The following is a 16,344-nucleotide window of genomic DNA, read 5'->3' on the forward strand; positions in this document are numbered from 1 at the left end:
CCATGATACGCAACCATGAGCATCAATAGGTCATCGTAGTGATGCATCATCCATTTGGCATCAAGTTTGGGTGAGGCACCAATGAAGTTCAACAAATCCTCACTGTGGTATGTTTCTTCTCGGTAATCAAGCTCGAGGAAGGAAGAACCACATGGCAGAGGACAGTGAGGCGGAACAACAATGGCCATCCAATTTTGTGCAGTTCCACTAAAATTGAGGAAGACATGCCCGTGTATGGAGATACGCATCGCTGTTTGCAAAAAATATAAAAAAGGGATATAGTGTTGTTACTTTGTTTTGGCAGTGGTACAAGATTAACATCGACATCTCAATTTTTAATAAGAATTAATGAAAAGTATACCAACAAACAAAAGCATCATGATTATCTTGATGGGAACTAAATTAGGATACCTGAGAAAAAAGCAGGACAGAAGCATTTATCGACGCCTCTGGATTGACATCAGCATTACTTAAAAGGGACGTCACTTTACCATGGGCATTGCTTCATTTAACCAGTGATAGTATTAGATTAGCAGCAGCAATAGGAGCATATGGACAATGACTGCACAACCACCATGTACTTTTTGTCGAAAAACATGTATACCTCCACCGAGGCATAAACCAGGACAACTTTTCGAGTGGCCTTTCCTCTATAATAGTAAAAAAATAGGTGATGTTGGACCAGCCGACAAACCCTAGCTATTGTACATGGGGAGCTAGGGAGTAGTGGCATAGAAGAAAACCCGCATGCAGCGACCTCAGGAGCTGGACCAGTACAATGAAGCATGAAATCCAAAATAAGTTATACCTTAGGTGGGCGAGATGTCGCTTAGGCGGGCGGAATCTGCCCACACGACGGCAGTGAACAAGGGCGCGGAGGACCTTCGTCCGCGTCAGCGCTGGCTCAGAGAGGACGGTGTGCATCGGCTTCCTCCATTGCCGATGGTGACAACGTCAATGCTGCACCTCCTTAGCTCCCGCAGCGGACGGGATTCAACCGGATCTGTGACCACCGGTGAGGAGAGAGATAGAGTGGACACTTTCATCTTGTTTAGATATGGAGAGGATGAGAGAGCAAGACGCGAGAAACCCTATCAAACAAGAGGCTATATATACAATGGAGTACAAAAATCTCTCCATAGTAGTGGTTTTAAATAGAATATGCGCGTTCCTGGAAAAAAGAAATGAAAACTGGCAGACATTTTTTAACGTACTAAGAAAGAAAACTCGATCAAAAACACGCCCTGCTTCAAGGTTGCAGTTTGTATCGCTCACATGTGGTCCCCGACCCTCCATTATTAAATGAACAAATTAAAGGGTCAAATTATTACGTGCCTAAGCTGCCTCTTTGTGTACAAATGCGCTCCATCGTGTACTCGCGGGTATCTCGGAGGCAGAGTGAGTGCGTGTACATTTCTTCTTGTACATCGTACTCCATTTGTCTCACTTCATATTGTTTTTCCCACTCCTATGATATTCCTATCCTAGGAACAAAATGAGGTGGTACTAAGTTTGTGTGTGTAGGGAGAACGAGACATCGATGGTGCGTACGAGTAGTCGCGAGAGTCGTCGCGCACACACACATAGACATAGACATGTGTTGGGGAACGTAGTAATTCAAAAATTTGCCTACCATCATGTAAGAACTATCTCGGAGAAGCATAGCAACGAGCAGGAACAGTGAGTCTACGTACCCTCGTAGACCGAAAGCGGAAGCGTTAAGTAACGTGGTTGATGTTGTAAAAACGTCTTCGTGATCCAACCGATCAAGTACTGAACGCACGACACCTCCGTGATCTACACACATTCAACTCGGTGATGTCCCTCGAACTCTAGATCCAGCTGAGGCCGAGGGAGATTTTCGTCAGCACGACGGCGTGGTGACGGCGATGATGAAGTTACCGACGCAGGGCTTCGTCTAAGCACTACGACAATATGACCGAGGTGGAAATCTATGGAGGGGGGCACCACACACGGTTAAGAGATCAACTTGTGTGTCTATGGGGTGTCCTCCTCCCCCGTATATAAAGGAATGCATGAGGGGGCCGGCTGGCCTTATGGGGTGCGCCCCAAGGGGGGAATCCTACTCCTACTAGCAGTAGGTTCCACCCTTCCTAGTCCAACTAGGAGGGGAAGGAAAGGGAAGAGGGAGAGAAGGAAAGGGGGGCCGGCCCCCTCCCAATTCAGATTGGGTTTGGGGGGTGCGCATCTCCTCTTGGCTGCCTCCTCCTCTCTTCCACTAAAGTCCATGAAGGCCCATTAACACCCCCCCCACTCGGGGAGGGTTCCGGTAACCACCCGGTACTCCGGAAAATGCCCGAACCTATCCAAAATGTTTCCGGTGTCCAAACATAACCTTCCAATATATTAATATTTATGTCTCGACCATTTCGAGACTCCTCGTCATGTCCGTGATCACATCTGGGACTCCGAACAACCTTCGGTACATCAAATCACATAACTCACAATACATATTATCATCGAACGTTAAGCGTGCGGACCCTACAGGTTCGAGAACTATGTAGACATGACCGAGACTCATCTCCGGTCAATAACCAATAGCGGAACCTGGATGCTCATATTGGTTCCTACACATTCTACGAAGATCTTTATCGGTCAAACCGCATAACAACATACGTTATTCCCTTTGTCATCGGTATGTTACTTGCCCGAGATTCGATCGTCGGTATCATCATACCTAGTTGAATCTCATTACCGCAAGTCTCTTTACTCGTTCCGTAATGCAACATCTCACAACTAACTCATTAGTCACATTGCTTGCAAAGCTTATAGTGATGTGCATTATTGAGAGGGCCCAGAGATACCTCTTCGACAATCAGAGCGACAAATCCTAATCTCGATCTATGCCAACTCAACAAATACCATCGGAGACACCTGTAGAGCATCTTTATAATCACCCAGTTACGTTGTGAAGTTTGATAGCACACAAAGTGTTCCTCCGGTATTCGGGAGTTACATAATCTCATAGTCACAGGAACATGTATAAGTTATGAAGAAAGCAATAGCAATAAGCTAAACGATCATAGTGCTAAGCTAACGGATGGGTCATGTCAATCACATCATTCTCTAATGATGTGATCTCGTTTAGCAAATGACAACTCATGTCTATGGTTAGGAAACTTAACCATCTTTGATTAACGAGCTAGTCAAGTAGAGGCATACTAGTGACACTCTGTTTGTCTATGTATTCACACATGTAATAAGTTTCCGGTTAATACAATTCTAGCATGAATAATAAATATTTATCATGATATAAGGAAATATAAATAACAACTTTATTATTGCCTCTAGGGCATATTTCCTTCAACATGCATATCCGTGTTTACGTAAAATTCCATCTCCATCTTCATCTCCAATTATATTTGTCCAACTAGCACATTATTTATGTTATTAATTATATACGCAACAATATTTACGTACAACATCTCTTGTTTGCGGGAGTTCGGATCGCTGCCACGCCCGCTCCTGACCAACCCGAACTCTCTTCATCACCCGCGCGTGCTTCCCGCCCAAAACGGTCAGTGCCGCATTCATGCCTGGCCAGAGCGGATGCGACCTCTCACCGGCGCCGACATTGAAGCGGCATGCCGGCCAAGAGAGTGTCGCCAGCGCCGCTTCCCGATGCACGCAACTGCTCCGCGTTCAAAGAACGCAATAGCCGGCCACAACATGCATGTAAAAAGTTCTTGGGAGTCCATGCTACAGCTAGCTGTCCTCCCCCTCCTCGTCAATCTCTTCTAGTAGTGCTAGTACTCCATGGCGCGATCCATCGACAAGCAGGCAAAAAAGTTATGGTATACTCGGTTTGCGGTGAGTGGCATGCCGAGCGACCTTGTGGGGTGGAGCCATGGAGGAGGGTGAGACACGAACGCGACAAATGTGATTTAAACGTTGGTTTTTCTCGCTGGCGCGATCCAACGAAACGAAATGTTGGTTTATCTCCGTCTCCATTTTTTCTTCAGAAAAACGGAAACTTTCCACTTCATTTTCATTCCTACTCCAAGGTTGCCCCGTTACAACATTCCATCAAATACAAAGGAAAACTAACACACATGCTGATGTATCTCAATGATTCACAGATCATAGCCAATATTTACTTCACAACTAAAGACAAAAGTTGTGAGAGTGTGTACAAAAAAACTACGGATGGGGTCACTACGATGTAAACCCCAAACCCTAAATAGGATCTAATTTCCTGGCTAGGTAGAACCTGTCGAAGGAAAGACGACTGGCACCCTTGGATCATACGATGCTTTTGTGCAGTTCCACTAAAATTGAGCTGAGCATCCCTATTGACAAAGATATTGAAGAAATGTGATTAGAATAATAGTACTGGCACTAGTTCATGAGACATAAACTCATCACAAATAGAAGCCAGTAGAAGTAGAGAAAGTCCACATGGAGATGGAGCTACGTGGGGAGCTGTGGCAGTGGAGCAAGCCGGCTCCAAAAGGAAGTTGTACCTGGGACGTCGGGCTGTAGCTAGAAGGGCGGTTGGGAGGCGGCATCAGCCCATATCGCGGGGACCCCCGATCGGGACGCACCGACTGTGGGTTTTCTCCCTCGCCACTGTTGACCGCGTCTACGCAGAACATCGTCCCCTTCCCCCAGCGGCGGGATCAGGCCGGATCTGTGACGAGCTGTGTGCCCACCGTCGTTCTATGCTTGTGAAGAGAGCAACCCAAGCAAGCAGGCTTGTAGCTTAGGCTCCTGCTAGTGTATATATAGTGGAGCGGTTTCCTTTTTCTCTCTATATCAACCATTTTATATTGCGTATGTGTCATTGAAGAGTGAAATGATGGTTGCTTCTTCCGACTAACTTACTGTATGATTTGACTGCTCCTGAGTGGCCCTTACATGTACTTCCCCTACGTGTATGACCGTTCCCGAGTCTCACTTGTACTTATCTCTATTTTCTTACATGACACATAGACATGATGCGCACAGAGAATTTTTTTACTTCACGTTGTTACGTAGTACTACTAGTACCTACTCCCTCTTTCCGGTTCACTACTAGTACTCCATCCGTCCTGGCTTTTATTGGTCCCTTTATACTCAATTCATGGGCTCGTTTTCCTTAATAAATTGTCTTTACCAATGTATTAATATCTGGAATGCATGTGTGAACAACGAATGATTAAACCTTGCATGTAACGTTTTGACAAAGCATTGACTTATGAACATGTGAATGTGAGAAACTACAACCTCCTGCATGCATGCAATAGTCACACGTACACATGGATGCAAAAACGCGTGTGACGCCCTAATGCATGCATGTCCGAGCACACGAGGAACACACACAGTCACGCTCAAGTGCTCAACCTACACGTGCATGCACACACATACTCAGCCAGGGTGAGCTAGTGACCGTATAAACACCGGAAAATGTATATATTGAGCGCAATGAGCGTATTATGAAGTCCATTGACCGTATTTTTACAAATATATAGTGACATACAATGTATTTATCTCGTTTCAAATTAAGTCATATTAACTGGAAAGGAGGCAGTATGGACTAGCATTACTTTTTGTGTCCCATCAACTTGCCGAACGAGGAGAAGCTTGTAGGATGGGAGAAGCTTGCGCGTAGTGGCTCACAGGACAGGGAGAAACTTTGACTAATGCAAGCTCTTCCTCGCTCAGGCGGTGGATGTGCAACAGTTAATTTGGTGTCAGATTGCCAGAAGCATACACTGTACTAGTACCATTATTCATTGGTACGCGTCGGTGCTATACACACGATTTTTAACCCCTTTCCGCGACGGCATTTGGAACCGTCGCCAAGTGAGTGTGGGCGATAGGGGGTCCTTCCCACACAACCCAGAAACCGTCGGGGATATGAAGCCATGATCCAAAGGCCTTGCAAAGTGTAATCGTGTGCGATGCAACACACTAAATTCTTTCGCAAGTGTAGGATTAGTGATTAAACGTTTCTAATGACGTAGTGAAACCAAACGGTGTGTCGTAATGAACCGTTTGGGTAACAATATGTAAGGCACACAGCTAACATATGAACTGTGTGCAATATGTGCCCCATCGCGTACGTGTTTTCTGCAGAACCCGTCTGCCATGCAAAATTCCATCACACATGTTTCCCAATAATTACCGTGTGCGATAATGTTCTATCGCAAACAGTTTAGAAGCCCCTTCGCATACATACAAGTGCTGCAAACCGTTTGTGATTTGACGCATGTGGGTGCCATTGTCTTCCTGAAGACGTGGTCGTGCGTTTCATGCTTGTACCAGGGCTCCGGCTGCGCCACCATCCTCCTGATGCGTTGTTGTGCGGCTTAGGCGTCTTAAGTTAGGCCTCGATGAGGTACTAGTCTACTTCTTTCTTTCATGTGGTATTTGCAGATCCGCTTTGTGAGAGGACCTTCTCACCGTTATGTATCGTTCAACTGCATATTTGTTGTGTTGCTTTATACATAAAGCAGGACGAAAGCATGTTTCGAGGAACGTCTAGTCCAGCCAGGTGAACGTCGTGGTGCAAGTCCGTAGGATGTGCTTTATTTTCCTGGCCTAGTCGAGTGATCTCTACGTATGGACTCGGGTCTTTCACGCTTGTTGGGCTGTATCCTTGTCATGGGCTTACCGCACGGGTCCCGTCGTCAAAGTAATGGGACAAAACTTTGTTTTCTGTTATTAAACATAAATTTGGTAACCATGAAAATATATTTCGATCTCCTAGTTTTTGAATTGAACAAAACATTTAAAGTATCATGTTATGATTTTGATAAATATAAATAGTAGTAAATTACAGAAATGCTAAAAAAAAGATGTCCGATTTTAGGCATGACAAATCAAATATGACGTTTTTCATGACAATTTATATTGGCGCAATAATGGTAAATTTATTTTGCAAGCACGACAATTTTTTGGCAAAAAATGAACTAAGGCGGCTTCACTATGCTCGCTAATTAAACTTGCCATCCTTGACCAATATAATTTGTCATAAAAACGTTTAATTTGTAATGCCTAAAAGTCTGACGTTTGCTGAATATTTGGGTCCATAAATTAAGTGTTTACATTTCAAATTTGAATGTAAGAAAGACTCATCAAAGGCAAACCTATGTAGTCTTGCACGTTGTCACCCATCGCTTTTGCCAAAAATAAAGAAATTCTATAATGGGAATTGCTTAGAGCAAGGGATCGCCCTCTTGCTTTTCGTCAACGGATCATGAACATTTTATATTTGGATCAAATCTTCCTATTCAAATAGTAAGAGTAACTCCAACGCGCCGACCATTTCATCCGTGCACATCCGTTTGGGTCGGCACAGACGCGCGTTCACTTTTGTTCGCCTGCCGACCCATTCCCGGCCCAATTTTAAATCTGATTTGCATCGGAGCGGACATGATGCGCGCCTACTCCTCTCCCTGGCCCACTAGTCGGTGGCACATTAGCCATCCTCTTCCACCCCTATCTACAGCAAGCCCTCGCCCGCCCTGACCCGTCTTCATCGTCGCCCATTTCCGGTGCCTCTGCCAGCAGCCCGTGCCGACACCCCCCCCCCAACGCCGCCACCTCCCACGTTGTTGCCACCACCGCCTCGCCCCCGGGCCACAGCAGCTTCCCACACCCCACTCCAACGTCGCTGGAAGCAAGAAGTCGCCTCCCCGCCCCGGCTAGTTCCTTCGTCCGACGCCGCCAGGCCAGCCACCTGGTCCAGGGAAGACGCACATCTCTTCGTCGGCCAGCTTCTTCATGGACGCCCGCAAGTTGTTCGACAGTTTGCCTCAAGGTACAAAATGGACTCCGTTGAGGAGTTCTTCTTCCACAATTTCCTGTGTGACTCCAATGATTCTTCATCCGATGATGAGGGGATGGTGGCTGCTGTGTTGGTCCATGACCACCTTAATAGGCAGCGCCGTTGTTCCGGGGCTCGATCCCGAAGCACATTCCGGCGTTGAATCGTAACCGAGAGAGAGAGATCATTTCCTTCTTTGGAAGGACTACTTTGGCACAACCAACTCGCTGTTCAAACATCAGAAATTCTGGTGGCATTTTTGTATGGCTAGGCATCTTTTCAACTGTGTTAAAGAGAGGGTGGTCGGATAAGACAATTATTTCGAGTGCAAAGAGGATGTGCTTGGAAAGATTGGCTTCTCATCTTATCAGAAATGCATTGCAGCCATCCAGATGCTTGCATACGGAGTGCCTGATGATCTCATTGATGAGTACGTCCGTATGAGCGAGTCTACATGCCTAGAGTCCATGTACAGGTTCTGCAAGGCTGTGATTGATGTGTTTGGCCCTGAGTACTTGAGAGAGCCGACTGCTCAAGATACAACCCGCTTGTTGGCGATGAATGCTAGCAAGGGCTTCCCAGGGATACTTGGCAGTATAGAATGCATGCACTGGGAGTGGAAGATCCGCCCTTCTGCTTGGCAAGGGAAGTATAAGGGCCATGTCAGGGTTTGCACTGTCATACTTGAGGCCATGGCCTCACAAGATATCTGGATCTGGCACTCATTCTTCGGCATGGCCGGATCACACAATGATATCAACGTGCTTCAACGCTCGTCGGTGTTTGCAAGGCTTGCCGAAGGCAACAGCCCGCCGGTGAATGTTAACATCAACGGCGACCACTATGACAAAGGATACTACCTAGGTGACGGTATCTATCCTCAGTGGACCACTACTGTGAAGACAATCCCCAACCCTGTCGGAGAGAAGAGGAAAATATTTGCCCAAGAGCAAGAGAGTGCTAGGAAGGATGTCGAGCGTGCCTTTGGTGTTCTGCAATCTCGATGGGGCATCGTTCGGTATCCTGCTAGAACTTGGAGCACCAAGAAGTTATGGAAGGTGATGACTGCTTGTGTGATCATGCACAATATAAGCATAGAGGATGAGTGTCCGGAACGTATTTATGATCGAGGGTTTCAGTTTCAGGGTGAGAATGTTGTGCCTAAGCATGGAGTAGGAGCGGCAACGTTTGCACAGTTCATCCAATTTCATCATGAAATGCGTGATTGAGAAACTCACATGCAGCTGCAAAATGATTTGGTTGAGCATATATAGGCTCATGTTGGCAACCAATAGATGTATCTTTTTTTTAAATGTATTTGAGACAGTTTAATTCTTATTCGGCTTGTAAAACTATGCTAAATTTGTTTGGTTGCGAAACTATACTATTTTTGTTTGCTTGTAAAACTATGCAAAATGTGTGAATATTTGTTGAAAAACGGTGGCCAGCCGGCCACGCCGGCAAATATGGGTCGGTGCCCCAAATCATAAACAGGGCGGACGCCGAGTGGGCGGCCGACCCAAATAGACAAAATCGACGTCCGTTTGGATCGGCGCCTTGGAGTTGATCTAAGTCCTTTTGGTTCAATTCTCTTTCAACAACCAAGCTGTTTCAAACCAGAATTTGTATGGGGGTAAAAGCCCACCAACCTAGAAAGGTAAACTGGGTCAAAAAGTATATTCGATTCCTGCCGGATGCAATTGAATTTGATTGGTTGGTTCCCCTTATTAGTCAATTGCTCTTGACTTATCAGGTGGGAATTGGAAGTCTAATTGGGCAATAATCGAAATTATATAAATACTAATAAAGAAGTAAAAAATTAAATTTTAATGTATTAATTATTAGAAGTTGAATTGAAAGTTTTGAGTTTGATATTTAAAAAAAATGCAAATTCAGTTTTAAAAATGCGAAGTTGTGGAACTATTTTCGGATTTCAACATTCGATTATGACATGTAGGAGATACACTACCTATCAAATTATTAGTGCAAATATGGAGTGCTAAAAGAATAACCTGATAAATCCCCTCGTGGTAAATATGGCGGAGGTTGTTGCATTCAGTCAGTGCTAACTTAGTACCCCTGTCAACTGCGTTCATAGGCAACTGAAATGGAACGTGCGTTATCATATAGCCGTATCATTATTCAGATTGTTGGAAGAAATTCATGTACTACACCATAAAAAAATTACATTATATACAACTTTCTGCATAGATCTCAAAGTAATCAATGGTGTTGATTCAAGGAAGAGTGCAACCAACTAGGTGCACAAGGGTATCTTTCCCATGGTACTACACTCTGGCCTTTATCTCAGTGCGCTAACAGGATGCTTTGTAGCTGATTCAGGAAGCACACTGCAGGTTTTTCTCCTTTTCAAACAAGACACTGCAAGTTTGTTCGGTAAGCTTGCAGACTCAGGTTCAATTCAGAGAAAAATGAGGAAATTGATCATGCAGAATGGGATAGTATTGGACTCTCTACGGTACTGTTTCCATGTGGATCTGAAAAACATGAGTGGTAGCTAGTCCCCATTTCAGTGCATATCTACAACCATTTCGGTTTCCTCAGAAGGAACAGCACAACACCAAATTTCAAAATCAAGATGTCTACTGTTCTTGTTCGTCAGTATACTTCAGGGGAGTCCATCAGTAAACAAATGACTTGCGTTTATCGATCTTGTTAGCTCAGGGTGTTGCTCCCCAATCGAGCTCGATTTCACCTGCATCTTGTGACAGAACAACCCATGCATTTCATGTGGCAATAGCATTTGCAGCAAGCATCTCTCTGATTTAACGCTGTCATATTTTTACATCACAAAATGTGGCAGTCAAGCACAAGGAATGCCGGCACATGTCGTCATATCGTCATCTTCCTCCGGATAGATCAGATATAGTGCCGATGCTGAGCACTGAAGATGGAGGATATGCCAGTACATGCGGGTCATAACCATTGTTTTTCATTAGGGCTAGTACACCGAAGCTCAGATGCGTTGAAGCCAACTCCGGGACCGGCGTGTCGCCGTCAAGGTACTCCATGACCTGTTGCATTCTTGGCCTTGCATTGGCGTGTGGGTGTGAGCACAGCAGCCCAAGCTTGAGCACAAGGCACGCCTCGTCGACATTGTAGTCATTTTGCAGTGTTGGGTCCATCGTCTCCAGGAGTGTCCCGCCATGCCAATGCTCGAGCACCCAGTCGACCAACAGAATACTATCGCCTTGTGCGTCGTCTTCCCTGATAGGCCTTTGTCCGCATGTAACCTCGAGGAGGAACGTGCCGAAGGCAAACACATCTGTGAGAGGTGACGCCTTGCCCGTGCGCACAAGCTCCGGGGCCATGTACCCCATGGTGCCAACCATATGCGTGGTTTGGGGGTCGGTGCCATGGTCGTATAGCCTCGACAGGCCAAAGTCACCTAGCCGCCCGTTCATTTCCTTGTCGAGGAGTATGTTGCTTGCTTTGACGTCCCGGTGAATGACAACTTTGTCCCACTTGTCGTGGAGGTAGAGCAATCCAGATGCAACGCCTTTGATGATCTGAAACCTGTGAGCCCAATTCAGTATTGGCTCGTGCTTGTCCCCGCCGTCATAGCAGTGCAGATATTTGTCAAGACTGCCATTGGGCATGTAGTCATACACCAAAAGAAGCTCGCCTTTCCTCCGGCAATAACCGAGTAACCGCACGAGGTTGCGGTGCCGGATGTGGCCGATGCTGGCAACCTCGGCGACGAACTCCTTGATGCCCTGCCTCGATTCGTGGGACACTCTCTTCACAGCCACTTCCAGCTTAGATGTCCGAAGCATCCCTTTGTACACGCTGCCGAACCCTCCCGCGCCGAGTAGGCGCTTGTCGTCGAACCCGTCGGTGGCATGGAACAGATCCTTGTACGAGAACCGGTGCGGCCCGAACTCCGTCTCCCAGTCTTCCCGTAGCTCGGTGTACCTCAGCCTCTTCCGCACGACGAGGGCCGCAGCCACGCCGAGAGCCAGGAGAAATGCTGCAATAGCAATTGGCACAACGATTTCCGGGACCCTGGATCGTGGCTTGGGGCCAAGACGAGGCAGCTTTGGCAGCTTGGTGATGTCGATGGCCGGAGCAGGCGCGTCCACGCCGAAGCTCCAACCAAGAATGTAGTGGCGAGAGTCGATCGGGCCGGTCGCGGAGGAGAAGCCGATGTACGCCGGCTCCGTTAGCACGTCCGAGAGGTTGTAGGTTGCAGAGACGAGTGGCCTTGCCGGCCTGGGCCTCTCCAAGGGGGCAATGGTGACGTCGATCCGCGCGGCCTCTCCGTCGTAGTCCACCCACGCCCGCATCACGTCGCCGCTGATGAGGCTCATGCCATGGAAGGTGCCGTTCTCGCCATCGTCGTCGTCGTAGTAGCCCGCGGTGTGCGACCGCACCGAGCGGAGGCCGTCGATGTTGATGCCGACGTGGTTGTTGTCAATGTCGTCGAACTCGATGTTCTGCATGGTGTCGAGCTCGGCGGCGAAGATGCGGTTGCTGGCGTTGCTGTTGTTGTCGATGTTGGCGAGGCCCATGTACTGCGCGGCGAGCGCGCCGGAGAAGTTGCTGCTGGGCGCGACGACGAAGGCGATGCCGTGGCAGCTGAGGTTGGGGTAGGTGGTGAGGATGCCGAACGCGAAGGAGGCCGAGAAGGACCGCACCGCGCTGCCGCCGCGCGACCCGCGCAGGCGGAACGGGGCCGGGAAGAACGCGTGGCCTTTGAGCTGCACCGTGCCGTTGGTCAGCTGGAGGAGGCCGTCCGTCGTGACCGTGGCCGTGCCGTCCAGGGTGAGGTTGGCGCCGGCGAAGCCGGAGAAGACGAAGCGGTCGTCATTAGCGGCGGCACCCGAGGCCACGCGATGGAGGCCATGGAAGAGAAGGATCGGCAGCAGCAAGTGAAACATCCCCATGCGCAGAGCTACAAGCTGGAATGATTCCCTACAAGTGCCGATGGACGGAGCAGTGCAGTTGCTAAGTTAAATCTTGTGTGGACGGGAGGGGGTACGAATACGACTGAAGTACTCACTCCGTCCAGAAATACTCGTCGAAGAAATGAATGTATCTAGATATATTTTAATTTTAAATACATCTATTTTTATTAATATTTTTGACAAATATTTTCAGACGGAAGAAATACTACGCATTGCTGTCTGGAATTTTCTTGCCGCGTGTCGCAGGCTTGCAGCTAGCCTGCCAGTCTCCGGTCTGAATTTCCGGACGCATCGCTGTTTGTTAGTAGTACGTACTAATTTCCTTGTTGGGTCGCATTATTTGAGCTTGCCTAATCTATACGACGACAACGAGGTCAGCAAATTCTATCTAAGATATGTGGATATAGCCCAAGTCAAGCAGTGAAAGGGACGGCTGACGGCACAAGTCCTCCGCGTAATTCCCGGCCAAAAGAAAGAAAGAAAACTACGCGTAAAGCCTTTCTTGGGACGCGATCGATGCATGTGAACAAGCAAGACGAAACCAAGCACAGATACTTCCTCCGGTCCTTCATGATAATAAAGCAATTTCCCAGCAGCCGCCGACGTTTGTCTCTTCATGATTGCGCGCTTGCCGCTCCTTTTTCCTTTTCTCCTAAATTCAATTTTTCTCCCTAATTCAGATCGTCCGCCAAATTTCAATTCCCTGCGGGCCCTCGCAATCCTGATTTGCTCTATGTCTATGAACGATTCGACCACCCAAGGTATATCGTCTATTCATATCGAGGTTCCTAGTCTCGTAAATGAATAGCCGCACATCGCCACTGCTCAACAATTGTCTATTGATTTTTTTTTTGCGGATGAGCAATTTTCTATTGATGCAAAAATAATAATTATTTCAGCATTGTGTCTTATTCTGTTGTCTCAAAAAAAGTATTATTCATCTGGTGGTGGTAAATTATTTATTTTCAGCATTGTGACTTGGTACAATCACAGCGTGAAATATTCATAACTTTTTTTTGAAGAGAGTTGGCGATAGTTGAGGAAAGGCAACAAACTAATGGAAGTTCAGAATTTGATCAGTAAGAAGAAATGTCGACATCAACATCAATGTCGCTCCTGAGCATGTAGGTAAATCACATGCACAGTCCGCCTACTGTTGATGAACAACCAGTTTATACTACTGATATTTATGAAAGAAATTGGAATAATCTTGATAATAAAGCAATAGACATCTTGGTTGAGAAAGGGCCTATGTGAGAGGACAAAAAAAATAGCATACCATCTAGATGATGCAGGAAGACATTTTTTTATATGCTCATTATCATAGGAAATTAAGCAATGGGAAGGAACATGATTGAAAGTGGCTTCGCTCATCAAGGAGATTAGATATGTCATGTCTATTCGTGAAACATGTACTGCTCATGTAAGTCGTAGCCAAAATAAAGTTAGCGATAGCATAACAAAGTTTGCTGGTTTAGAGGCAAGAACCATGACTTGGCTTGGTTCTGGTCCTCAGGATGCTATCCACCTGGCTGTGATTGACTGTAAAGACCTTTTAAGCTGAGTAATGCATGTTTTTCCCGCAAAAAAAGTGGCTACTTTATTCAATAGATGTCGATAAAGTTTTTTGCTTTTGTTGTAAGGTCTCCAAGTATAGCATTAGCAGGATGCAGGAATCAGAGATCCTTAGCACATGATGGATTAGGACATTTTTACATAATATTTATAAATTATTTGATACATATACTGATTTTGGGTGCATTTCAAGTGTTATTGGTAAAATTTCACATATATGTATATTGATTTTTATTGTTTTGGTGTCTTAAGGGCCCCGGGTTTTAGTCTCGCCCCGGGCCCCCAAAATCTCAGGACCGGCTTTGGATGTGTCATGACTTAAAGTTTCATATTATATAAGTTTAGCATGGCAGATGTTGATATTTTTTTATATAAACACGGTCAAACTTTGTGAAGTTTGACTTCAGAGAATTCTAATATGCAGAGTAAAAAGGACCAGAGGGAGTACCAGCTACCAAGTCAAGCATGAAAATGTTAATTAAGGCTAGTTTGCGGTCGCTGAGCTTTGGTACGTGTGTTGTGGTTTCGACGTTTGGTGTAGAAAATAGCTAGGCCAGAGTTTAAGGCATCTTTGACCAAAACATTTTGCTAAAAGGGCTTGTGGCATCTCACGAGGACCATCAAACTGCCCGCAAAAGTCCCGACCTACGCGTCTGAAACATGCAAGCCATCCAAAGCAATTCTCCACCGGCCCATGGACGTGTTTGTGTGATCTGCAACCTTGGCGCACACGGGGGGTGGGGGATGGCGCGGCCCATCCAAAACCATATCCGGCTAATGCATCGCATTGAAGTTGATTGCCCGTCCGTTCCCTTGGCCGTGACTATTTAAGCATGGCTCTGGGGCCGTCCACACCACACCTCACATTCTCTTCTCTCCGGTCACCGCAGATTCACTCATTTCTATCTTCGCAAACCGTCATCGATGATGTTGAATTCCTTGTTTTCCGTGCCGGCGGGCGGTGGCTTCGGATCTCCTTTTGGATCGTGGCACCGCCGCCGTCGCTCTCTCAGGCCATTGTCCTCCACGACACCCGACTGCTCCGGGGAGGAGGAGACCATCCTCTCCTTTGGCGACGAGAAGGAGCAGGAGCCACAACAACAACCGCAGTTGCGCCTTTCTTAGAGGCGGCAGCAATGGACGAGAAGTATCAGGCGCACCTGGAGCTCCTTCTCAAGCGGTCACTCAAGGACCACGGTCTGGCGCCACCCTCGCCGCCACTCCACTGCGTCAAGGCAAAGCTGATGTCACCGCCTCTCCATTGAGTCAAGGCAGGGCCGGTATGCCCGCATCGACGAGTCGGCACCACCACCACATCGGGCCTGGCGCAACAAGGTCGTGAAGCAGGAGGTGCCCGGACGATCATGAAGGTGTGCGGGGGCCTCCTCCACTACATTGGTCATGGCGGCGGCGGCTCCTTGTCGCGGAGCATCATGTCGACGGAGGAGAGGGTGGCCAGGGAGGTGACGCGGAGGGAACAAGGTAACGTGGCACATCGGGCGACGGGCGCGAAGTCCGACAACATGCCAACCTAGGTCCTCGCGGACCCCAACCTCGCGAGGCCTGGGCTTGTGACCCCTCGGTAACCACCGCAGAGATGTTCGTGCGCGGAGTGCGCCGCCTAGACGGGGAGCTCGTGAAGATAGGAGAGGAATGGTCGCTCAATGACACCTTCGACACGGGTCAAGGGCATGGCTCCCTGGCCATGGCCGGCGTCGACCGGGGTGGCCCACTGCATGACACGGGAGAGAGTCGGGCGGCTTCCTCCGCGAGTACCAAGCAGAGTTCGCGCAAGGCAATCGCGGCCTCACGCCCTTCTGTCGCCGGAAGGGCCATTTCTACAACTTTTGACTGTGACAATGGCACGGATGGTGACAGAGGTGCCACCGGCTAGTCCGGCCAGACATATGAGGTCACAGTCCAGTACAGATTAGTTTATGTTTTTTTAGTTTTAGTTGAGCGGATGAAATATGGTCCGGTTTATGTGAAATATATCATACTTATGTCCGTTTGCATGAATCTCGCCATGTTTCTATGAATTATATCTGAATTTGTTTGTATTAGGGACAG

General features: G+C 47.4%; 1 protein-coding gene across 1 annotated transcript; it reads right to left on the reverse strand.

Moving 5' to 3' along the window:
• Positions 1-10,516: 10,516 nt before the first annotated feature.
• On the reverse strand, positions 10,517-12,768 carry LOC125537013 (L-type lectin-domain containing receptor kinase SIT2-like). Its single transcript, XM_048700296.1, has one exon. The coding sequence runs from the start codon at positions 12,676-12,678 to the stop codon at positions 10,633-10,635; it is 2,046 nt and encodes a 681-aa protein (XP_048556253.1). The 5' UTR covers positions 12,679-12,768; the 3' UTR covers positions 10,517-10,632.
• Between the last annotated feature and the right edge of the window lie 3,576 nt (positions 12,769-16,344).

The sequence above is a fragment of the Triticum urartu genome, chromosome 2, assembly GCF_003073215.2.
Source record: "Triticum urartu cultivar G1812 chromosome 2, Tu2.1, whole genome shotgun sequence".
In the NCBI taxonomy this organism is placed as follows: Eukaryota; Viridiplantae; Streptophyta; class Magnoliopsida; order Poales; family Poaceae; genus Triticum; species Triticum urartu.